General features: G+C 36.7%; 2 protein-coding genes across 5 annotated transcripts in view; both read left to right on the forward strand.

The window, feature by feature from the left end:
* The window catches only part of LOC101328171 (torsin-1A-interacting protein 2), a 41,609-nt gene extending 15,282 nt beyond the window's left edge, over positions 1 to 26,327 (forward strand). For 3 of the 4 annotated variants that reach the window (XM_019952557.3, XM_019952558.3, XM_073803781.1), the window contains exons 2-5: positions 16,110 to 16,288; positions 18,271 to 18,786; positions 20,968 to 21,069; positions 22,112 to 26,327. In XM_019952557.3, the coding sequence (XP_019808116.1) occupies positions 16,255 to 16,288; positions 18,271 to 18,786; positions 20,968 to 21,069; positions 22,112 to 22,872 (1,413 nt within the window). In that variant the 5' untranslated portion in view covers positions 16,110 to 16,254 and the 3' untranslated portion in view covers positions 22,873 to 26,327. Of the gene's footprint in view, positions 1 to 1,105; positions 1,245 to 16,109; positions 16,289 to 18,270; positions 18,787 to 20,967; positions 21,070 to 22,111 lie in introns of those variants that run through there. The other variant, XM_033854149.2, reaches the window with a different exon arrangement.
* On the forward strand, positions 1,239 to 3,658 carry LOC101329106 (torsin-1A-interacting protein 2). The gene has a single exon (XM_033854189.1). The coding sequence runs from the start codon at positions 1,738 to 1,740 to the stop codon at positions 2,131 to 2,133; it is 396 nt and encodes a 131-aa protein (XP_033710080.1). The 5' UTR covers positions 1,239 to 1,737; the 3' UTR covers positions 2,134 to 3,658.

Here is a 26,327-nt window from a genome sequence, read left to right on the forward strand (position 1 = left end):
TCGCGGTACATGGGCCTCTCATCGTTGTGACCTCTCCTGTTGTGGAGCACAGGCTCCGGACGCGCAGGCTCAGTGGCCATGGCTCACGGGCCCAGCTGCTCCGCGGCATGTGGGATCTTCGCGGACCGGGGCACAAACCCGTGTCCCCTGCATCGGCAGGCGGACTCTCAACCACTGCGCCACCAGGGAAGCCCCAGGCTATATCTTTATACAGTTTTAACACTCACATCTTCCCCAGTGTCCCTTAGTGCTCTCACAGGATCAGTCCTCAGAATTCACAAAAGAACACTGGAGAAAGGCAGACTATATATTGTGCTCTGGTGATCTGTGGCACTTCCTAGGTGCCTGTCTAGTTGTTCCATGCATCCTGCTCTACCCTACCTTGTTTACTTGTTACATTCAGTGTCATGAAGGAGTACAAAGATGATGAAAGCATCTGTAAATTCCAACTGATTTACTATATATTTTCCAAGAATAGCTCAGGACCGTGCCTTAATTGCCTTCTTAAACTTAAAATGCATATGAGCCTATAAAGGCAGATGTGGACAATGAGACGTGTCCCTTGTGTTTTCTTTTTCAGCCTTCAAAAGGATTTCATCCAACTTCCTATGGTTAGTTATTAAGAATATTATCTAATAATTTTGTAAGCTTTTCCCTGCATGGATTGAAGTCTGTTTTAGAAGGCTGTCACCATTGTTAATGTTATCCCACCCATTATGGGAGAACTATATATACGGCACCCATTTCACAGAAGAGAGACAAGAAATCTCAAAGTTTTACCACCTTAACCATGATTATACAGACCTTATTATTCCCAAAGTTCCAAAGGAGTAGGAAAAAGAAATATATAGTCCTAAAATAAAGCTAATACAAACCTTAAATGAACCAAAATCCTCCCTGTTGCCCAATCAAGCATAAGAATAACTCCCAACAGATAAATTGGTTTGAACCCATATGAAGTTGTTATGGGGAAACCCATGAGACAATTCTCATCCAAATGCATGTTTCTAATAATATTGTGAGCAACTCAAAGCCCACATGAGTCGTCTGAAGTTTTATTATTTACAGGTATGTGAAGCATTCCCAGACCCTTCAACCAACTCAACAGCAGCTACTTCCCTGTGACTGGGTCCTGATTAAGGTCCTCCCAAGAAAGACTTCATTGGATCCACGCTCAAGAGGACTCTGCCAGGTTTTCCTGACCCCTCTACATCGCTATAAAGTGCCAAGGCCTTAAGACTTGGGTACGTGTATTACAACGGCAAGAGTGCCAGCGCCCACCAAAGACCCATTGGACCTGTCAGCTCCTCTGTTTCACCAAGCAGACATAATAACTTACCAGCAAAGCAGAGTAAGCCAGATGCCTCTGCATGATACCACCAGCTGATAACACACAAGAAAAAATAATTAACTTAGACTAGAACCCTATCTTTTCTTGAGAAGCTGGAATTTAAAGGAGCTATTCTGAGATCTGTGCTGTTAGTAAGTGACTGATAACATAGACTGGATCAGTCCCTGAGTTCAGAGACTGGGTTGCAAGTGAGTGAAAAATAGACAACGAAATCTTGAAGAATTGCACAGAGGTGCAAGCCACATTTTACCCTCTCCAAGTAATGGTGGTTGGACTGAGAAAGTGCTAAACCAAACCTGTAATAGGACTGGTTGTTTGGGTGTCTCTCTTTATCATTGTTGCCTCTTACAGTTACATTGCTTTCTGTGTTGTCTTTCTAGGTCCCAATGTTCTCAGATAATTCACATTGCCCTGACTGTGGACAGCAGTGGTTCCCTAGTTTAGAACTAGGCCACTGGTTGTACCAAACTGAACTGGTTGAGAATGAATGTTACCAAGTATTCTTAGACCGTATTAACAGAGCTGATTATTGCCCTGAGTGTTATCCTGATAATCCTGCTAATAGAAGCCTTGTTCTTCCTTGGTCTTTCCCACTTGAGTGGGCTCCCCAAAATCTTACCAGGTGGACCTTTGAAAAAGCTTGCCACCCATTTCTTCTGGGTCCTCCACTGGTTAGAAAAAGGATACATGACTCTAGAGTTGCTGGTTTTAACCCTGCATTACAGTTAATCCTGACCAGAACAGATAAAACCTTGAACAAAAAACTTGGCCAAAGCAAATAACTTCTGAAACAGTCAAAATCATGGAGACTCTAGAGGGTTTTGTACTAGTAGCCCAAGGAAGATGGAAAAATGACTCCTTTCTATATCTGATCCAGACTGTCACTACTCTGGGAAACTGCTTAAATTGTTGTTGGATATGCTTCCAGGGTCTGTGCATCTCTTCTTCAGCATGAATTTAATCAGTATTCCAAGCCAGATTGTTCATCTAGAACCTGACTAATCCATATCTCCTATGTTTTGAAATTAGCTTACTCCTAAAAATCTCCACAGCCTAATTATTGACGTTATTATGACATGGTAGTCCTGGAGGAGAAGCCCCATACTGTGTGTACTTTCATTATATTCTAGTGAAAACTTTTCTGGGAAAGCATCCTTGTAGCTGAATTCTAGATTATTCCAGTAAAACAAATAAACATTTTAATAATAAACTATATTGTTCTAAATTCCACCTCTTAAATATTAATCAGTGATAATTATATATATATATATAAAATTTATTCATATATAACCATTTATTCATCATTGGCTCTATTTAGCTTATCCTCAGTGTGGCTATGACGTTATCCATAACTGGTCACTGTCAGAGGAATCACATTCAGTCAGGCAGCACCTATATAGGTGACAATAAAAACATGCAGAAATGCCTCTGTCTACACCTCCTTGGCTCTACATAAGCAAGGACTATCCTGTCTTTGTGGTGACTGAACTTAGAATGTCCTCCCCTGGCAATGGAAAAGTACCTGTCCTAGGAGATACGTGACGAAAGGAGTTACCCAGCTTGACTGCATATATATTATGAACAGTTTAGGGGAAGCATTTTTCTTAGAACTAAGAAGGTCTTACCTGACATTGGCCTCATTCTGGCCTTCACTTGTTCATAAGAATCATGAAACTAGAGTTCAGGTTAAGAAACTTAGAAAACATCTCAGAGGCCACTGAACAATTTAAAAATTCCACTTAAGATTCTAGATAATCCAGTGCTTGTGTAGCAACTCAACAATGTTCTCAAGGCCCCAGGTTCTTGCTATCTTTCCCCTCTGGGATCTTTAGCATATTGGCTTTTTGTCCTCATAGTTCTCACCGAGTACAATGTAGCTTGTTGCTGCTCCAGACATTTCAGTCCCAGTCAAAGGCTGGAAGTAAGGAGCAAAAAGCTTTCTCCTTTCAAGTCTGTGTCTTTTATTTGGGAAGAAGATCTTTCTCAAAAGTCCCTCACAGATTTTTTCTTACATCCTTGATTCACAGAGGAACCTGGGAAACCTGGCAGAGGGGAATGGAGTTGCACTGCCTGGGTAGGACACATTGTCTCCCCTAATAAAATCAGGGCTCTTTTAGGAAGGAAGAAGTAAGGAATGAATGGCTGTTTGTATGCAACAAATCATGCCTGCCACATGTTAAAAAGTCACTTGTTAGTCTGCTTAAAGAATGTACCCCAGAGATCTGCCCTGTATCTGCCTTATGTCTGTCATGATGGAAGTTCTCTTCTGTTCTATTGCTGAATAAACTGTGTGGACTGCTAAATTGAGTGAAGACTAATTAGTTTATCATTTACCATTGGTTAAGAACTACACTATCCTAAAGCTCTTTCTAAAAAGTGAAAATTTACTTTGAGGTATTGCTTTTGAGTGTGGTGTTATGATCAATATTATTGTCTCCTAAACTTTTTCAGACACATACCAAAAAGCACTACATGTGTGCAATTTTAAATATCGGCAAAATAGAGAAAGGGTCTTTGTTTTAACCAATCTCATTCTTAAATAGTAAGGACATATTAAATGGATTTATACAATTGGTTTTCAAATCAGTGCCTGGGTGAGCTTGTCAGAAATGCAAATTTTCCGATCTTACAGAAATTTTTATTCCTTAGATTGCTTGTGGGGCCCAGGTAGCTACATTTTACAAATAGTGCCTCAGGAGATTCTTATGCAGGTACTCTATGAACTATACTTTGAGAAATACCATAGCAGCATATCCAGGGTATTTAGTTATCTGGCTTAAAAGAATAGGAAATGAGGGATTCCCTGGTGGCGCAGTGGTTGAGAGTCCACCTGCCAATGCAGGGGACACGGGTTCGTGCCCCGGTCTGGGAAGATCCCACATGCCGCGGAGCGGCTGGGCCCATGAGCCATGGCCGCTGGGCCTGCGCGTCCGGAGCCTGTGCTCCGCAACGGGAGAGGCCACAACAGTGAGAGGCCCGCGTATCACAAAAAAAAAAAAAAGAATAGGAACTGAATACTCATAATACTGTAAGGTAGTGATAGTTATTGTACTTTGCTGGTGACATATAAAGAGGTTTCACATCAGAGTGAAGGTCACTGCTGATATTTCAGGTTGTAACTCAGTCATTTTTCTCAACTGTGAGGAGGGCTCTATTGTAGCCCTCCTCAAAAACAGTTCTGTGTGTTGTCATTATAAGGTATGTGAGTATATAGGCAAGAGAAAGGAATCAAAAATACTAATTTTAATATTACATTAAGAAGGGTACTTTGCCTTCATACATGATTATCATTACATACCTGATATATGGTCAGCTCTCAGAACTAACATCATGGGGTAGAGTTCATAAAATTGAGCAAGGGAAAAAATTTAGAAAGCTTTGTAGCTTTTCAGCTTCGGTCTTTTTAAGTATGACTTTACTTGGCTTAAAATATTGCAGATTATTCTAAAATACTCTACTTCATAGTTATGAATAATGAATTTTAAAGTATAAGTGTATTCTTAAAATTCTCATGACAGTTGATTCACTGTTTTGGATTATATGAGCCATAATAATCTATACTTCTGTACTGTAGGAGAGTTGATAATTACTTACACGTAATGGTGGCCATTTCTAGACTTCTAGAACTACTCTCTGTTATTTTAATGCAGACCTAGGAGTGGAAGTTAATGGAAACTGTGTTGGGGCAACTGGAAAGTACCTACTAAAGCAGAGTCTGTCTTGAGTTGTGCGTGACTAAGTTAAGATTCATCTCTAAGTTGTAGGAGAAGGTAGCCCAGGCAGACAGGCACGCAAGAAAGAATTCCATGACATCCAAAGTGTATGTGGCAATCAGCAGAATACAGATATCTGTAAAAGTGAGTTGAGCCATACCCCTTCTATCTCTTCAGTCTCCTCTGGCAGCCCTTGAGTCTCCATGGAAGCTTGGGAACACAGCTTGAAAACTACTTGTTATAGAGGAAAAATAATAGCTTTGGAGCCAGCTGACCTAGGTTTGTCTTCTGATTCTGGCACTATTAAATGACCTTGGGCATTTTAACCTTTCTGTATCCAGTTTCTTCATCTGTGAAATAGGTTATGTAGTAATACCTACCTCATACTGTTGTGAGGTTTAAATGTGGTAACATATGTCAATCATATGGCATGTAGTACGTCTTTAGGACTAGGAAGGGTATAAGAGAATGAGGCAGAAGTTAGAACTAGGGATGAGGGAGAGTCTTAGTTTTAGAACAGGGATTAAAGCCAATTGTTAGAACTTGATGCTGAATTGTTAAAAACTTCTTAAATCCTTCCTGGTGAAGAACAAGATTAATCTTGAGACTGAGGTCGATCCTGTAATTATGTATGTCAAATGGTCTTAGATGTAAAGATTAAGAGGCCTGGTGGGATGAATGACCCAAGGCAAATCATTGTCATATTTTTTAGGCCCATTTATAATCATAATTGTGGTAGATGTAGTTGCTACATGATTTATTATATCACTTGAGACTTTCACAACACCAAAATAAGCAATTTGAGAAGAGTTGAAGAATATGTGCAAATTTACCCAGGTCATATGTGCTAGAGTCACAATTCAAATATAGAATCAGGATGCCTTATAGTATGTTTATGATACATATATATATTTTTTACTAGTTGTGTGTTCTTGGGTAAGATTCTTAACATCTCTATATCTCAGTTTCCTTATCTGTAAAATAGAAGGAATATTAATAGTCCATACATCATAAGACTGAGGTTTCCAGGATGGCGTAGGTTGGGTGAGGTCCTACTGCTCTCCCAGCTCTGATTTTGTTCTCATGGGTAGCTTTTCTTTGTCCTATCTCTTCTCAACTGGATATGACAAAATGTATAGGAGGCTGTGGTTGAAGTGTGCCTCTGTAACATAAGTGCATTGTGTGTGGGCTCAGAGTTACCATTACAGGCCTTTCCTTTTTTTTTTTTCTTTTGAATTTTATTTTATTTATTTTTTTATACAGCATGTTCTTATTAGTTATCCATTTTATACATATTAGTGTATATATGTCAACCCAATCTCCCAATTCATCATACCACAGGCCTTTTCTTTTGATTTTTACTTTTCCTCACAGAAGCTAATATATTTTTATTTGATTACTCATTTAAAAAATATATTAACATCAATCATATAGAAAAGTGCAGGAAATAACATTCACCTATGTACCCAGGTCTAATATACATTAACTTAGGAAAGATATCCCATGCTCTTGGATTGGAAAAATTAATATTGTTAACATGGCCATACTACCCAAAGCAATCTACAGATTTAATGCAATCCCTACCAGATTACCCATGACATTTTTCACAGAAATAGAACAAATAATCCTAAAATTTATATGGAACCATAAAAGACCCAGAATTGCCAAAGCAATCCTGAGGAAAAAGGGAAAAGTAGAAGGCATAAGCCTCCCAGACTTCAGATGATACTACAAAGCTACAGTAATCAAAATGGCATGGCATTGGCACAAAAACATATATGGATCAATGGAACAGAATAGAGAGCCCAGAAATAAACCCACACACCTATGGTCAATCTTCAACAAAGGAGGCAAGAATATACAATGGGAAAAAGACAGTCTCTTCAGCAAGTGGTGTTGGAAAAGTTGGACAGCCGCATGTAAATCAACGAAGTTAGGACACACCCTCATACCATACAGAAAAATAAACTCAAAATGGCTTAAAGCCTTAAACATAAGACATGACACCATAAAACTCCTAGAAGAGAACATAAGCAAAACATTCTGACATAAATCATACCAGTGTTTTCTTAGGTCAGTCTCCCAAGGCAATAGAAATTAAAACAAAAGTAAACAAATGGGACCTAATTAAATCTACAAGCTTTTGCACAGCAAAAGAAACCATAAACAAACTGAAAAGACAACCTACAGAATGGGAGAAAATATTTGCAAATGATGCGACTGACAAGGGCTTAATTTGCAGAATATACAAACAGCTCATACAACTCAACAACAAAAAAAAACTCAATTGAAAAATGGGCAGAAGACCTAAATAGGCATTTCTCCAAAGAAGACATGTAGATGGCCAAGAAGCACATGAAAAGCTGCTCAACATCACTAATTATTCGACAAATGCAAATCAAAACTACAATGAGGCACCACCTTACACCAGTCAGAATGGCCATCATTAAAACGTTTACAAATTTTAGCAAATGCTGGAGAGGGTGTGAAGAAAAGGGAACCCTCCTACATTGTTGGTGGGAACGTAAGTTTGTGCAGCCACTATGGAAAACGGTATGGAGGTTCATCAGAAAACCGAAAAAGAATTACCATATGGTCCAGCAATCCCACTCCAGGGCATATACCCAGACAAGACTATAATTCAAAAAGATAGGGAATTCCATGGCGGTCCAGTGGTTAGGACTCCGTGCTTTCACTGCCGAGGGCCCAGGTTCAATCCCTGGTCGGGGAACTAAGATCCTGCAAGGTGCATGGCATTGCAAAAACAAAAAGATACATGCACCCCTATGTTCATAGCAGCACTGTTCACAATAGCCACGACATGGAAACAACCTAAATGTCCATTGACAGATGAATAAAGAAGGTGTACCTATATACAACAGAATACTGCTCAGCCATAAAAAAGAATGAAATAATGCCATTTGCAGCAACATGGATGGAACTAGAGATTCTCATACTAAGTGAAGTAAGTCAGAAAAAGACAAATACCATATAATATCACTTATATGTGGAGTCTAAAATATGACACAAATGAACTTATGTACGAAACAAAGACTCACAGACATAGAGAACAGACTTGTGGTTGCCAAGAGGGAGGGAAGGTGGAGGGAGGGGTGGAGTGGAAGTTTGGGGTTAGCAGACGCAAACTATTATATACAGAATGGATAAACAACAAGGTCCTACTGTATAATACAGGGGACTATATTCAATATCCTGTGATAAACTATAATGGAAAAGAATATAAAAATGTATATATATGTATAACAAATCACTTTGCTGTACAGAAATTAACACAACTGTAAATCAACTACAATTTGAAAAAATAGATAAAATGCGCTAACATTTTGCCACATATACCTTTTTTTTCTTTTTTTTAGAGGCTTTACAGGTACAGTTGAAACCGATTCTTGTTCTCATCCTATTCCTGTCCTTTCCTCCATAGAAGCAAGCATATATCCTTTCTGTTCATGTGTTTAAACAATGTACAGAGCAATAAAATAGTTGAACACTTTCAAAATTTTATTACTCAGTAACATTCATATATAAACATGTATTATGCATCAATCTGTAGAGATAACCTTACAACATTTAATTTTATGTGTTGGAGTCTGCTAAACTTGGTTGTATTACTGCAGTGCAAAGGTCATTCCATATACCAGACAATGAACACCTACCAGGCTGACAAAACATTACCACTGGTACATTGAGATGGAGCAGAAAAGGTGCATCTTAAAGACAGAGCACAGGGTAGCCACAACAGAAGAAGAGGCACTGAGGCAAATTTGTGTCCCTCTTCAGGGAGGTCTCAGGATATCGAAATAGTAGGCATCCCTCAGCCTACTATCTGTTGATTTTCTCCAGTTATGGAGAATGCAGCCTTACTACTTTAACCTGGTTCACGCCCTCATGGAGACAGTTAAAGCAAAACAATAAGTTTTGGTGCAGATTTCAGGGTCACAGAGAAGTGGAGATAACTACCAGTGATAAGGCTGTTTTCTTTAAGTGGAAAAATGAATCATAACCTCCATAAATGGGGCACTGAAAACCAACATTTCACAATTGAACTTGAAAGGGATTCACTTCATCAGTTCCTTTTTGCAAAAGATACCATCAAAGGTATTTTTTTTTGGACATTCTTATGGAGTGGTTTTTCCTACAGCTGCAGAAAGTCTCCAACATGCCTATTTTCCATCAGCATGAGGCTCTGCCTCACTTCTATTACACAGTCCAGAGATTCCTAATGTATACATTTCCTGGTATTGATTGGACACTGTTGAAAAGATTGACCTGCCTCTGGAATAGTGGCCTCCAGATCTCCCAGATACCCCACCATGTGACTTTTTGTGAGGATGTGTCAAGAACCTCTGTGTTTGTACCACTTCTTCCTTGTAGCCTCGAGGGACTACGTTTTGGCTATGTACAACGATGTTACAAAGGGTCTGAGTGAAATGGGCTATAGGAATGATGTGTGCCTTGTGACAAGAAAGGTGTATATTGAACATTTGCAAGATTATTGAAATATCTCTCATGATTTCTTTGCAGACTGCTTATTGACCACAACCCCGTTTCCAAGTAATACGTTTTTTAAAGCATTCAGTTGTTATTTGAAAAAAAGTTTTTTGAGGATATTCTACATGCAATAAAATGTACAGATTTTAAGTTTGGTGACAAACACTACCTCAATAAAAATATGAAGCACTTTCATTACTCCAGAAGGTTTTCTCATGCCCTTTTCCAGTCAGTAGTCCTTCCCCTAGGAACCTCTGATCTGTTTTCCATCACTGCAGACCATTGGCAATTCTAGAACTTCATATAAATGGAATCATTTGGCATATAATCTTGTGTGTGGCTTTTTTCGCTCATCACACTTTTTAGATTCATCCATGTTATGGTATGTATCAGTAGTTGGTTCATTTTTTTTTCATTCGTTCAATTTGTTTTAACATCTTTATTGCAGTATAATGGCTTTACAATGGTGTGTTAGTTTCTGCCTTATAACAAAGTGAATCAGTTATACATATACATATATCCCCACATCTCTTCCCTCTTGCATCTCCCTCCCTCCCACCCTCGCTATCCTACCCTTCTAGGTGGTCATAAAGTACTGAGCTGATCTCCCTGTGCTATGTGGCTGCTTCCCACTAACTATCTGTTTTACGTTTGGTAGTGTATATACGTCCATGCCACTCTCTCACTTTGTCCCAGCTTACCATTCCCTCTCCCTGTATCCTCAAGTCCATTCTCTAGTAGGTCTGTGTCTTTATTCCCGTCTTGCCCCTAGGTTCTTCATGAACATTTTTTTTTTTTTAGATTCCATATATATGTGTTAGCATATGGTATTTGTTTTTCTCTTTCTGACTTCACTCTGTATGACAGACTCTAGGTCCATCCACCTCACTACAAATAATTCAATTTTGTTTCTTTTTATGGCTGAGTAATATTCTATTGTATATATGTGCCACATCTTCTTTATCCATTCATCTGTTGATGGACACTTAGGTTGCTTCCATGTCCTGGCTATTGTAAATAGAGCTGCAATGAACATTTTGGTACATGACTCTTTTTGAATTCTGGTTTTCTCAGGGTATATGCCCAGTAGTGGGGTTGCTGTGTCATATGGTAGTTATATTTTTAGTTTAAGGAACCTCCATACTGTTCTCCATAGTGGCTGTATCAACTTACATTCCCACCAACAGGGCAAGAGGGTTCCCTTTTCTCCACACCCTCTCCAGCATTTATTGTTTGTAGATGTTTTGATGATGGCCATTCTGACTGGTGTGAGATGAAATCTCATTGTAGTTTTGATTTGCATTTCTCTAATGATTAATGATGTTGAGCATCCTTTCATGTGTTTGTTGGCAATCTGTATATTGAGAAATGTCTATTTCTTTGGAGAAATGTCTATTTAGATCTTCTGCCCATTTTTGGATTGGGTTGTTTGTTTTTTTGATATTGAGCTGCGTGAGCTGCTTGTAAATTTTGGAAATTAATCCTTTGTCAGTTGCTTCATTTGCAAATATTTTCTTGCATTCTGAGGGTTGTCTTTTGGTCTTGTTTATGGTTTCCTTTGCTGTGCAAAAGCTTTGAAGTTTCATTAGGTGCCATTTGTTTATTTTTGTTTTTATTTCCATTTCTCTAGGAGGTGGGTCAAAAAGGATCTTGTGTGATTTATGTCAGAGTGTTCTGCCTGTGTTTTCCTCTAAGAGTTTGATAGTGTCTGGCCTTACATATAAGTCTTTAATCCATTTTGAGTTTAGTTTTGTGTATGGTGTTAGGGAGTGTTCTAATTTCATTCTTTTACATGTAGCTGTCCAGTTTTCCCAGCACCACTTATTGAAGAGGCTGTCTTTTCTCCACTGTATATTCTTGCCTCCTTTATCAAAGATAAGGTGACCATATGTGCATGGGTTTATCTCTGGGCTTTCTATCCTGTTCCATTGATCTATCTTTCTGTTTTTGTGCCAGTACCATACTGTCTTGATTACTGTAGCTTTGTAGTATAGTCTGAAGTCAGGGAGCCTGATTCCTCCAGCTCCGTTTTTCTTTCTCAAGATTGCTTTGGGTATTCGGGGTCTTCTGTGTTTCCATACAAATTGTGAAATTTTTTGTTCTAGTTCTGTGAAAAATGCCAGTGGTCGTTTGATAGGGATTGCATTGAATCTGTAGATTGCTTTGGTTAGTAGGGTCATTTTCACAGTGTTGATTCTTCCAATCCAAGAACATGGTATATCTCTCCATCTGTTTGTATCATCTTTAATTTCTTTCATCAGTGTCTTATAAGTTTCTGCATACAGGTCTTCTGTCTCCTTGGGTAGGTATATTCCTAGATATTTTATTCTTTTTGTTGCAGTGGTAAATGGGAGTGTTTTCTTGATTTCACTTTCAGATTTTTCATCATTAGTATATAGGAATGCCAGAGCTTTCTGTGTATTTTGTATCCTGCTACTTTACCAAATTCATTGATTAGCTCTAGTAGTTTTCTGGTAGCATCTTTAGGATTCTCTATGTATAGTATGTCATCTGCAAACAGTGACAGTTTTACTTCTTTTCCAATTTGGATTCCTTTTATTTCTTTTTCTTCTCTGATTGCTGTGGCTAAAACTTCCAAAACTATGTTGAATAATAGTGGTGAGAGTGGGCAACCTTGTCTTGTTCCTGATCTTAGTGGAAATGGTTTCAGTTTTTCACCATTGAGGACGATGTTGGCTGTGGGTTTGTATCATATATGGCCTTTATTATGTTGAGGAAAGTTCTCTCTATGCCTACTTTCTGGAGGGATTTTATCATAAATGGGTGTTGAATTTTGTTGAAAGCTTTCTCTGCATCGATTGAGATGATCATATTGTTTTTCTCCTTCAATTTGTTAACATGGTGTATCACATTGATTGATTTGTGTATATTGAAGAATCCTTGCATTCCTGGGATAAACCCCACCTGATCATGGTGTATGATCCTTTTAATGTGCTGTTGGATTCTGTTTGCTAGTATTTTGTTGAGGATTTTTGCATCTATGTTCATCAGTGATATTGGCCTGTAGTTTTCTTTCTTTGTGACATCTTTGTCTGGTTTTGGTATCTGATGGTGGCCTCATAGAATGAGTTTGGGAGTGTTCCTCCCTCTGCTATATTTTGGAAGAGTTTGAGAAGGATAGATTGTTAGCTCTTCTCTAAATGTTTGATAGAATTCTCCTATGAAGCCATCTGGTCCTGGGCTTTTGTTTGTTAGAAGATTTTTAATCACAGTTTCAATTTCAGTGCTTGTGATTGGTCTGTTCATATTTTCTATTTCTTTCTGGTTCAGTCTCGGAAGGTTGTGCATTTCTAAGAAATTGTCCATTTTTTCCAGGTTGTCCATTTTATTAGCATATAGTTACTTGTTCAATTATTTTTGAATCACTCTATATATTATTGTGTTTATTAAATTTTATATAAATGCTTTAATATTGTACCTTTATAAATTTTTGATATCTAACTCATTAATTTATATACAATATTATGTTTTAAGAATATACTACAATGGGCTTCCCTGGTGGCGCAGTGGTTGAGAGTCCACCTGCCGATGCAGGGGACACAGGTTCGTGCCCCGGTCTGGGAAGATCCCACATGCCGCGGAGCGGCTGGGCCTGTGAGCCATGGCCGCTGAGCCTGCGCATCCAGAGCCTGTGCTCTGCAACGGGAGAGGTCACAACAGTGAGAGGCCCGCGTACCAAAAAAAAAAAAAAAAAAAAAAAAGAATATACTACAATTTAAAAATTCCACTTCCTTATTTATGGACATTTAAGATTTTCTCATTTTTCCTCATTTTAAACAATGCTGCTACAAACATCATTGGGCACTTGAGGAAAAGTTTCTCTAAGGTATATGTCTAAAAGAATTGCCGATTTATAGAATGTGTGTGTGTCTTAACTAGGTATTGCCATATTGCTCTCCAAAGCTATAACAACAGTTTACTTCATTGCCAGTAAAGATCTCTGTATCTCCAAATCCTCACCAACACTTGGTATTGCCTGATTTAAAAATTTTTGCCAATCTGGTGGTTGAGAAATGGTATCTCATCATTAATTCATTTTGCATTTCCTTGACTAAGTTTCTTACCAATTCAGTAGACTTTTAGATGTCCTCTTTATTTAACTGCTTGTTCATCTCTTTTGCCCACTGCTTTTAAAATAGCATTATTTGTCTCTTACTGATTTGCAGTAGTCTTTATGTATTCTAGATATTAATCTCTTAATGATTATATGTGTCGCTGATATCTTTATAGTCAGTGAATTTATCTTTTAACCATGATTTTGATGATTTGTCTAGAGATTAACATTTTTAACGTCATCACATTTGTCAAAGTTCCCCTTATGGTTTGTATATTTTATATCTTGATCAAGAAAACCTTGAGATTATAAAGGTATTCCATGCTTTCATCCAAAAATTTCAAAGTTTTGCTCTTTACATTTAGGTCTCTTATCTGCAATTGATTTTTGTGGAGGTAGAAATCTAATTTTTTTCCCATTTGAAAAGTCATTTGTCCCAAAACTATTTATTCACTAATCCATTCTTTTTCTTTTGTCACTCAATTTCCTTTATTTATGTATGCATATATTTCTTGTCTCTCTATTCTGTGTAATCTGTCTCTTACACCAATGCCCTATTGTTTTTAACATCTTGATATATCTGGTAAAAATATCCCCCCTTCTTCAAAATTCTTTTTTCTTTCTTCAGAATTATCTTGACTCTTCTCAATCCTTTACTGCTCTTTGTGAATTTTAGGGTCAACTTGTTCATTCCATAAGAAACATATAACAATAAAAAAATTGTCTCAAGATTTTGTTTCAAATTGCAATGAATTTATAGATTAATTTGGAAAGAAGTGGCATTAAATGGCTTTGAGTCTTACCGTCTATATGTATTTCTCTATTTAGGTCCTTTTTATGTCCTTCAGTAAAGTTTTATACTTTTCTCCCTAAAAGTTCTTTTCTTAAAACAGTTTATTGAGGTATAATTTACATACCATAAACTTCACCCTACTCTAAAATTCTTGCATATGTGTTGTTAGATTTATTACTAGGTACCTTTTAGTTTTTATCATGAGGTACCTTACAGTTATTGTGAATAGCATCTTCGCTTTCTAAAATTTTTGTAACCGGACTTTATTTTTAAAGGATTGGGGACTTTTTATTTTCTATCACAAAATAGGATAGGAGGTAACCCTCATTGCAACATATGATGGTAATGAAAAGGAGATGTATAAGCCCAGTCCCAGGAGTCTGAAGCAGATAAAAGGGTGACAAGGAACCCTCCAAATCTGAGACTTGTTTCTAAGTGTTCACACCAGCAGAAAGGAGGCCTGTTTTTAACCCCTCCCTTCACATTCAGTTTATAGTTGACACCACTCTATTCGTACATTCAAGCATTCATTCACTTATTCATATTCTTTTCAATTAAAATATGGGGTTCTTGCTGTATACTAAGATCTGTGCTAGGCATTTGGGATTAAATTTTTTAACTTGTAAAATTAGATTTTATAAAAGAGTGTTGTGAGAAGGACACAAAAAAGGCTAGTTGACTAACTTCTCAACTAGGCTATCCAAAAAATGTAGCACTTTACAAAGCTCTTTCACACATATTTTATATTTAGTCATCATAGCAATCCTTAATCATTTTTATAGATAGTGAAGGTTAAGTAACTTTGAGTGGTATGGTTTTTGACAAAAAAATAAGATTTAACTATAAAATGACATGATTAAGTTTTATTGCTTATAAATTGCCTCTGATTTTTATTCCTTTTATATACAGCTCATAATCATTTATTTTTTTGTGTTTCTTTACAGAAACATTTAATTAAAGGCTATAGAGTAAACATAATGTCTTAAGATCATAATCATTTATATTTAGTCTTCTTTGAGCACTGTATAGAAGGGCATTGTATAAAGAGATACCTGTCTCCATATTTTACAAAAGAATACTGTGTGAAAACCACTAAGAAGGCAGTGACTAAACACAAAATGTGTATTTCCTCTTCCTAACACCAAGACAGCCATCTTAGTTTGTAGGTAGCTCGTGTGCATTGTTACTTGTTAATGATAAGTGAAAGCTTCTGATAGGCAAACTCTGAGAAATTTATATGGGACAGAAATTGAAGACATAAAGGAAATCTGCAGTGATTAACTCAACAGTGACTTAAATTTTTACTCTTAGAATTACTTTTCATTTCAATTTTTACTCTTAGAATTACTTTTCATTTAAGTTTCAAAGATGTTCTCTTCAAGATTCTGGTCACTTGGTCTTACTTTTTACATCCTTCCAGACACATTGGAATGTATTAGAAGGCTATGGCGTCTATACAAGGTTAATAATCTGAAGCTTTTCTTCAGTTTGTAGTCTAGGATTTGGAATATGATCCTCATGAAAGCCAGAAAACACTTTCTCTTCACTAGAAAAGTTTCAGAGAGGAAATATTACTCAAACTAAACAGATTTAGTAAATAAAGCTGAAATTGGCATTTCTCCCATGTATGAATAAAAAAGTCATTTAATTTTTTTCATTTTATTTTAGTCCCTGTATATATGCCTTGTTTCCTGGGTCCACGGGAAGCATGAGCCTGTTGGGACTTGGGACAAGAAGAAAACAAGACATCTGCACAAGGAAAACCAGACACTAACAAAAAGTATCCCAAAGTCTGAAGAGATAAAACGCAAATATGACCGACAGAGCACTTAGGGATCCTCCAGAGGGTAAGACTAGTTTGTACAACACTAGGTTTGTGCTGTAGGAAACTAGGGCTGTGCTAGAGAGAAAGTCTCTGGTGACTAAAACTGAAGTTTGGAAGTAAAAAAGAAATTAACGTAATTGCTTAATTTGTTATGATTCCTATTCTTTGATATTTACTGAATTTTACCATAATACCAGACCCTAATTATGAAAAAGAGTTATATTTTAGAGACTCCCATAGTAGGAAGCTATAGTATTGGAAAAATTACAATGCATCTTAAAAAAAGATGGTAGACAGATCTTTAGAGTTAAATTTTTAAAAATCAAGTAAGCTATATGCTATATATTTGGAGGGGGATCTTTCAATTATAAGGAAAGATGAAATTTAAATTCTTCATCCTACTTATGTGTATGTGTCTATATATATATATGATATAAAATAGGCAAAATATGAAGTAGGTTTTTCAGAAGAGAAGGGTATATTTAAATATTTTATTAAGGATATTTTTAAATATATTAAAGTAGAACAGTATAATGAAGTCCCATGTACTCAAAATCTAACTTCAACTTTTACCTACATAATAGTACTCTTGCTGCCTGCCTTGGAATAGTTAAATGCAAACCCAAGACATTATATCATTTTATTTGTCAATACTTTAGTTTACATCTCTTAAAGATAGATTTAAAAAATAAAAAAAAGAACCAAAATAGCATTAGCACACCTAAAAAATAAATTAATAGTTATTCCATGCTGTCATCATATATACAGCCAGTATTCACATTTCCCCCATTGTCTCATACTTTTTTTTTTCTTCACTGTTGGGTTTTTAAATTCTTTTTTCTTTACATTTGGGCCACATACTGCATTTGATTGATACATCTTTTTGGTTGCTCTTTTTTTTTTTAAGCTTTATTATGGAAAATTTCAAACATATAAAAGTAGAGAGAGGAAATGAATCTCATGTACCCATCAAACAGCTTCATCTGCTGTCAACATATGGCTAATGTGGTTTCATTTATACTCCCTTACTTCTCCTTACCCCCATATCATTGAGTTGAAGCAAATTCTAGGTGTCACATAATTTTAGCCATAAATACTTGAAACTTATCTCTAAATAAGGATTTCTTTGTTAAAACACTATCACAATACCTTTATCATAAATAGAAGATGAACAATAATTCCTGAGTCTCATCAAATATCTGGTGTTCAAAGTTTTCTGATTATATCATAAATATTTCTTTAACAACTGGTTTGCAGGACAGTGAATCTAAACAGTGTGGTCCACACATTGTTGATGTATTCAAGTACCTCTTAATCAATAGGTTACTCCTTTTTTTTTCTTGCCATTTATTTTTATTTCCTGCTGTTATTAAATAAAGTCTTTTGTCCCTTAGAATTTCCCTCATTATGGGTTTTGCTGATTACATTCCTGAGGCATAATTTAATGTATCCCTCTATCCCTGTGTTTCTTGGAAACTGGTAGTTAGCTCTAGAAGCTTGATCAGATTCAGATTCAGTTTGGCAAGAATACTTCATAAGTGGTATGGTGTACTTCCTATTGCATTGAATTCGAGAGGTTATAGTAATGTCTGGTTTTCCTTCTTTTTGTGGTGTTAAGATTGATCAGTGGGTTCAGCAGTTGTCAGTCTCACTCATCTCGTTCATAAAATTCCTCATTATCCTTTTGCATAATGGTTTTAGTTGCTGTTGATGATTATTGCCTAGGTCTGTTATTTCATTAGGGAAGAGGATGTATTTAATACTACCAAAAATTGGTTTGTCATTCAAAATAGTTTTACATTCATATTATTTGTTAGATTAACATGATAGTGAATTTGTTTAATCAGTCACCTTTAGTGAAAATCAAGAGAAGTAATGTTTAGGAAGAGTGCCTCATAAGCCATAAAAATCTATATAAATATTTTTATTAATCAGGGACCTTGTTAAAATACAAAAATATAGGGAAATTTTTTAAATAAAAATTACAAATTTTTATCTCAATAGACCCTCAAAAGGATTTGGAAAATGATCCATCAATAAATTGTCAGGCACAGGAGACTACAGTGACAGCAAGTCCCACTGAAGAAGCTCAGACCCCAAACCCTGCCTCTGGTCTTAACAAAGACCACCAAGAGGTAGAATCAGTTGGTCCAGGAAGTACAGATACAGATGATCAATCAGAAAGTCCAGATGAAACAGATGATAGGAAATATCCAAAGGATACAGAAGGTGAGAACAGCCAGAGTTTCCAGGGTGGAGAACAAGGGCATCCGCTCCCTTCAGAAAGTCTGGGTGAAGACCTCTTGGATCCAGAACCCAACTGTTCTCCAAGTGACAAAGTGGGAAGAACAGACGCACACTTAGTGAGCAGCTCTGCAGCCCTCCCTGAGCATGTGAGCGACAGACCCGGAGCTTTGCAGGAGCCACCTGTCCTTGACCCTCAGGATACCCAGAGTCCTGGGCATTCCAGTGCAGGGCTGGAGAGCCAGGACACACTGAGGAAGCGACTGCCGGCACCAGGTGAGAGAACCCCTGAGCTTGTCCTGTTTTGTACTGTTCTTTTCAGAGAACTTCTCTTTCCTTCATAGGATTAAGGCCTTTGCACCTTGCCCAAAGTCACATAAAGAGATATAACTGACTTGAGATTAGAATGAGGTTTCTCATATCCTAAACTAGCTCATTCCACTACATTAAGTTGCTTCCCACACATAAGCTGTGTTTTTTAACAGTTTTTATTTATTTGCTGTCTGTATTAATCCAGTATGATTTTTTTTAAAGGCATGACTTTTAAAAAATTTACCTCTGGCTTTTTCCTTATTCCTAATGAGCATATCTTCACTTTCACTTTTTAAAATCTTTTACTTTGGGGGAAACTAAATGCTACATAAATCAAGAGATAGGTATATTTAAAAACCAACATCAGTGGTATAGGACCCTTAACTCGGTCATCTTTCAGTTTTATAGGACTTTAAGCAGATTAATTTTTCTATACCTGATTTCCCCCACTTGTATATTAAGGAGAACAGCATCGTATCATTCCTTACAAAGATAATAGTTGGAATGTGCAAAGTCCTTACACGGGAACTCAAGAGATGAGGATTCTAGTTGTGGCCCTACCACTTCCTAACTTGGGTGAACTTAGGCAAATCTCTCAACTTCCTGGTACTTCAGTTTCCTATTTGCAGACTGAAGAAGTAGGACAAGATGCTATCCAGCTGGTCTCTTCCAGCTTTTTTTACCTTCTGTGATTTTATGGATTTGGACTGTGTGGATTTGTATTTTATAAGTACTCTGAAAGCTCAGTCTGAAATGCCTATTTGCCAGAGCAAAGAAATATAAGACATTCTGTTCATCAGGGACTTGACTAAGGGCTACAATTCCATGTTTCACCATAAGTCAATGTCTGATCTCAAATATATGTTTCATTAGTTAATATTAGAATAGTCTGTAACTTCAGGGAAGGCAAGGGCTATGTCTCTCTCATTTATTGTGTTTCTGTGGCACTTGGCACAGAGAAGTGACTTTATGAATATTTGTTAAGTGAATGAATGGATATGATTTGTATGGACCATTATCTGCCATCAGAATTTCACCGGTATGCAGGGTCACTGAGTAGAGGAAGAAAATACTGTTTTAAAAATGCAGTTTATGTGTGGGAAGCAACATAATATAATGGAATGAGCTAATCTAGGAAATGAGGAACCTCATTCTAATCTCAGCTTGGCCATGTCTCTTTATGTGACCTTGGGCAAAGCCCTTAACATCCCTGGACCTTTTGTCACAATAGGTAAAGTAGGGGGCTACAGTAGGTGATCATTAAAGATCCTTTCAGTCCTTAAATTCTGTGACATGATATTTTAAAAACCCGTGTTTTGGTGTGATATAACTAAATGAACTATCGTTTATAGGTGAGGATGACTCTACTTCTTTATGTTAATAGAGTATGTTATTTGAGTTATTTCTCCAGTAAGGGTTATGGGCAGTAGTCAGCTTTCATTGTTATATGAGGTATTTGGCTGGGGTCAAGCACACATCTAGACTCTAGAGTGACTTAGCTCAGAGTCTACAAAATACCGCCCTCCTTTTCACCCACACATTTTATGATTGGTGTCTCACCCCACACCTACATTTTTATATAGTTCATAACTTTTCTTAACCTTGTATTCCTTGCTTTGTATACCTCGTTCACTGTTTCAAGCTTGCTTTTGTAAGCTATTTTGCAAAGGTAAGCTATTACTGTACAGTAATCTCTCCTGTCTCTAAACTTAATGTCTCTGTTATTAGTATATTAGGGGGTCTTCAGGAGCCTTTTGAGATGTGAACACTGGAATTAGAGCATCATTGCCCTGTGATGTTGAGTCTTGTGTACATTATTTCTTAAATCCCTTCTTAAATCACATGTTAGATACGTTTGGCTGCAATATTAGGATGCTTGTTTCTTTGTCCTTGATGTAAGAGCCAGTGAAGGATTGTGGGTGTAGCAACACTATCCTGAAGTGAATTTCACAGCATTTCATTTTATTCTAAGTAGAACAAAGGTAATGGTGAGCCACAGGAAGTTAGCTTTGTATAAAACAAAATTTTATAAAGTATGGAAATCCTGTCAGGTAATTCTTTGCTTCGGTAAGAGGTATAAAGGTATACACACTCTCATTAGTGTACTGTCTAAAAATAATGTTCTTTTTTTTTTTTTTTCCCCAGAGGTTGAGAGACATCAACAAGAAACACAAAAATTGGAAGGAAACAAGGAGAATGTACAGGATACCATAAGGAAGATTAATAAAAAGGATTTTCGGAGCTATGGTAAGAACAAAACTAGTCTTACTGTAGTGATTCACATTCAGAAATTCTCAGAGAAGTACCTAGAAAACTAGCAGATTTAAATAGTTTTAACATTGTTTTAATATTTTTTTTTAATGTTTGATACTAATATTAGAATAGAGCAATAGAGTTCTGGGGATTTTTCCCTTAGGGGTGGCAGCCAATATTTTGCCATCCTTAACAAAATGGGAATTCCCATCTGAGGAAGGGCTTTTCATAAACAAGAAACTAAAACTGTTCTTTTTTTAATTGAAGTAAAGTTGATTACAGTATTGTGTTAGTTTCAGGTGGACAGCAAAGTGATTCAGTTATATATGTATATTTTTTTCAGATTATTTTCCATTATAGGCTATTATAAGATATATGAATAGGGCTTCCCTGGTGGCGCAGTGGTTAAGAGTCCGCCTGCCCATGCAGGGGACACGGGTTCGTGCCCCGGTCCGGGAAGATCCTGGAAGATCCCACATGCCACAGGGCGGCTGGGCCCGTGAGCCATGGCTGCTGAGCCTGCGCGTCCGGAGCCTGTGCTCCGCAACGGGAGAGTCCACAACAGTGAGAGGCCCGCGTACCGGAAAAAAAAAAAAAAAAAAAAGAATATAGTTCCCTGTTAAAGCTGTCTTTTCAATGAAAAAGAAAGTATTAACTTCTCAAATGGCATTTTTACATTTTGACTGTTTAGGAAAAAATGGCCTATCTACAGGTAGGTAGTAGATACTTTTGAGATGGTAGAAGAATATACTGATAGTTCATTTCTAAATCACATCAGTAGCTATAGCAAAAAACATATAAACTTAGATTTTACCTTTTAACAAAGATGTTGTTACCTTCAAATTTCTTCTTAAGAAATTAAAGAAAAAGTATTTCCAGTAGATTTCAACAGCTGAAAGTTTAAAGGACTTAGGCAAAAGAAACTCACCACAGGCCAGTAAAATCTGACAGCGTATCTGCCTTTTTTCAGTTTACCACAGGCTTTACTTCTGACTCACATTCTAATTTTGTCTTTTATTTTCTGTTTCTCTGATAGGCTCCATCTTTCTTGGCTTCCTGGTTCTGATTCTTGTTTTGCTAAGTTCTGTTAGTAGCTATTATTCCTGTCCGGCCCAGCAAGTGCCCAAAAATCCAGCTTTGGAGGCCTTCTTGGTTCATTTCAGCCATTTGAAGGATAAATTTCCAGGCCAGAGTTCCTTTCTGTGGCAGAGAGGACGTAAGTTTCTCCAGAAGCACCTCAATGCTTCACACCCCACTGAGCCAGCCACCATCATATTTACAGCAGCTCAAGAGGGAAGAGAGACCCTGAAGTGCCTCAGCCACCACGTTGCGGATGCCTACACATCTGCCCAGAAAGTCTCTGCCATTCAGATTGATGGAGCTGGAAAAACCTTTCAGGACAGTGATAAGGTCAAGGAGTCAGTTGACAAGAAGCTGAGCTCTGGATTTGAGAAGGGCCAGAAGGCTGCTGTGGTCCACCGCTTTGAATCCCTTCCTGCAGGCTCCACCTTGATCTTCTACAAGTATTGTGACCATGAGAACGCTGCCTTTAAAGATGTGGCCCTGGTCCTGACCATCCTACTGGAGGAGGAAACATTAGAAGCAAGTGTCAGCCCAAGGGAAACTGAAGAGAAAGTGCGAGATTTACTTTGGGCGAGGTTTACCAACTCTAACACTCCCAGCTCCTTCCGCCACATGGATTCAGACAAACTGAGTGGACTGTGGAGCCGTATTTCCCACCTGGTGCTGCCTGTCCAGCCAGTGAGGAGCATAGAAGAACAGGGCTGCTTTCTATAAGCTAAGCACAGAGTTGGTTATGTTCAGCATGGGTTTATTAAAAAGTCAGTTTAAAAGCCTTCCATTTATATGGAAGGAGGTTGACGAATGTGAGGAAATAGCCTGGAAAGCACAAATGAGCTTATTTGAGAAAAGAAATTTTCATTTTTTACTTTTTGTAAAATCTTTCTAATCTAAGCTTGACAAAGCTAAAAGTTGACCTGACTTTTTTTCCTTGCCTTTCAAGCAAATCAGGTATATATAACTGAGGAATGTTCTTCAATCCAAAAGTAGAGCAACAGAATCATTACATGGGAAGATAATCTTCTCAGTAACTACAGAGTGATTTTTGTTTTCTTGAGGCTCTAAGGAGCCTTTTGGATAGTATTTGGACTCAGATGAAAGCAATTTATAAAACTGAAAATTAAAAAAAAATTTCTATCACATGTTAAGTATTTTTAAAATTCATTTTAATAACCTAGTTGTGGGATTACATCTTATGCTTTTTTGCACTTTTGAATAGTATGAAAAAGGAAATAAGAATTCAAATACTTATTTACCTAAATACTATATGTAAGGCACTGTGTTTTTGTTCCGTTAATGAGCTCTGAGGGAAAAGCAGCTGTGCTCAAGAAGTGTTCTTAAAAATTGAAAACAATGGAGGAATTGTTTATAATCACTGCAAATGAAGAAATTCCAATTGGCTGTGTCTTCGCTTCAATTTTCTTGAATGATTTACAGCAGTGGTTTTCAGGCTGTCTACTGGCACCCCTCCCCTTTGTATCAAAGAAGTTCTTCTTTTTCCCATTTTATATATTGGGCCCCCCCCCCCCCCCCGTAAGATTTAATTGGATTTAATTGGAATAAAGAGTTCCACTAATAATGAAGTTTGAAAATCACTGATTAAGTGAAAAAGCATCTTGGAAGATAGGAAAAAAATGAAAATATTAAAACTCATGAGTAGGTTGAAAATAAAATACAGGTTTATCAAGAGACATGCTATTTATGAAGAATGAAGACTTACAGATGAATAGCAGAATGTATAAACTACTATTTACTAGCATATTTCTATGCTTTTGGTTAATCTCTGTTATCATTTCTGTCTCCCCTGAATGGAATTTTATAATTGTCTACAATGAGAGTTTGAGTGCTTTAAGCAGAACAGATTTTAATAACCAGTTGAATCATAGATTTTTATATAGGTACATTAGCATAACTTTACCATACTGTTTACTTATCATACAGTGATGGAACGTTTATCTAATGCAGTTCATTTCTTGGCCAGCTAGTTAGAAGTATGATTAGGTTAACAATTAGAAAAATGCAAGAGATGCTATACTTAGTGAGAGGAAGTGGAAATGGTAGATAGATTCTAAGAGGTTTTAACAGCTAGTATTAATTGTTGGACCATGTTCTGTGATTGTAAGAAAGCTTGAGAAAGATGTTTATGGAGACAGTGATTGTTGATTTGCATCTCAACCCCGAAGGCAGAACTTTAGTAAAATGATCTTGACCTAATGAAGGATTTGTCCCATTACATGGCATACCTAGGAACTATCACCATGAACCTGGAATATTTCAGTTAGGTTTTGGCCTCTGAAGTCATGTGACTAAATTATGGAAGGATTTTCGGAAACAGTAAGAAGATATAGGGGTCTTTGTTGATGCCTAAACAGAGAGCATAAAGACATGGGGGGAAGAATCTATTTGAAAGTGTTTGTCACAGGAAAAACAGATATGTTCTAACCAAGACCTGACATTGTGCTCAATTGAACGTAAAGCCATACCTAAAGGAACTGTTTTCATTTGGGACTTTGTGAAGGACTCTTCCGCTAGATTTGAGGAGAGACCTTCCTGAACAAAAAGTTAAAGCATAGTGAATATAATATCAATCCAATTTAAAATCAGTGGAAATTGAAGAAAAATCTATATGCCATATTCAATATTTTTTGATATTTCTGGATCTCAGATGCTAGCATTACATCACACAAAACCATTGGTGCCTTGTAGAACTGGTGCCTGCTGACCTGTGCTACCTCAGATTTATAAAGAACCAGTATGAAGTGTGCACATCTAATCTGTCAGTGACTCAGATCACAGCTGAGACAAAGATGGTTTCGTCATTCAGTTGAATATGGTTTTTCATCATTTCCTTTCAGTATAATTTAGAAAATATTTCCAAATGTCACAATTTTTTTTTTTACTGTTCAGCCTTTGTTAAAAAAACATGTCTCCTTCCATGTATAAGTGCAATCAACTGAAACTGTTGTCAGTTTTCTGTCCACTATTTCAAAAATCATTTTTAAAAGAAGCAGTATATTAGCTCTGTGTCCTCATGAATAAAATGATTATTCTTAAAGCATAAAACTTTATATTTTTTAAATGTACAAATAAAATCTATTATCTAATGTACCCTTAGGTTAATTTCTATTCAATTGTACCTATTTTTTTTACATTTTTCAAGTTTCTAAATTTTCTTTTGTGTGTCTAGTAGTTCATCTTTCATTACTATAATAGATAGTTTGCTTGTTTGACTTAGAACAATGACTTGTGGGCATTTGATACGATATATGATACCCAAACATCACCATTTAATTATTATCATAGAACAACTCTAATTATGTTATATATTAATATAAATCACTTCTTGAGTGATACCAGAGTTCTAGAACCAACTGGTAGAATTATAAACTGTCTCTCGACTTGAGTTTTTTCCCCTGTGGGGTAAATTTTAGGTTTCCCAGTTAGCTCCCAAGCAATGCTGTTGTTTCTACTTCTAATTTTTAAATCAATAAAGTAATTTAAATATATTTCATTTGAAAGCTGCCAAGCTTATGTGGTAAGGTTCAGCAGGCCTGTGACCCACCATCCTCCAGGTAATGACACAGTTGAACAGTGTTAGCAGCTGAGGTGGTTTTGACCCTTTCACAGTTTTTGTTTGTTTTATACAGGAAACATAAGGAGCATTGATGATAAAATATAACAAATTCAGCATGTAAAAGTGATACTAATTCAGCAAGATGATCTTCTCTGGGACTATATTTGCATACATCTGACCAGTTTCTATGCAGCATAGTCAGGTGTCTAGTACTTCAAAAAGTAATGTTAAGCAGAAGATATAAGCATTATAGCTGATTATCATTTATTGGGAATAAAGCTTATATCCATACACAGTTTATTTGTAGAGAAGTACTTTCAAATAGGAACATGATACCTTTTTTCTTTTATCATCTGAAAATAAAATCTAACAATTATAAAAATAAACCAAGACATCTTTGTAAAGCCCTCAATATGTCATTTTATAAAAGCGGTTTTAGTCTGCTTTTCATGTTGAATGTATGGTTAAATATTAATCTTTAATATTTTGTCCACCAATCTGAGCATAATATATTTCATTTTGAAATTTGTTGAAAAGTTAGTGGTTCTGTTTTCTCTTGTTTTTGTTTTTTTCAAAAATTAAAGTACCTTTAACACTA

This window comes from Tursiops truncatus, chromosome 1 (genome assembly GCF_011762595.2).
Source record: "Tursiops truncatus isolate mTurTru1 chromosome 1, mTurTru1.mat.Y, whole genome shotgun sequence".
NCBI classification, from domain to species: Eukaryota; Metazoa; Chordata; class Mammalia; order Artiodactyla; family Delphinidae; genus Tursiops; species Tursiops truncatus.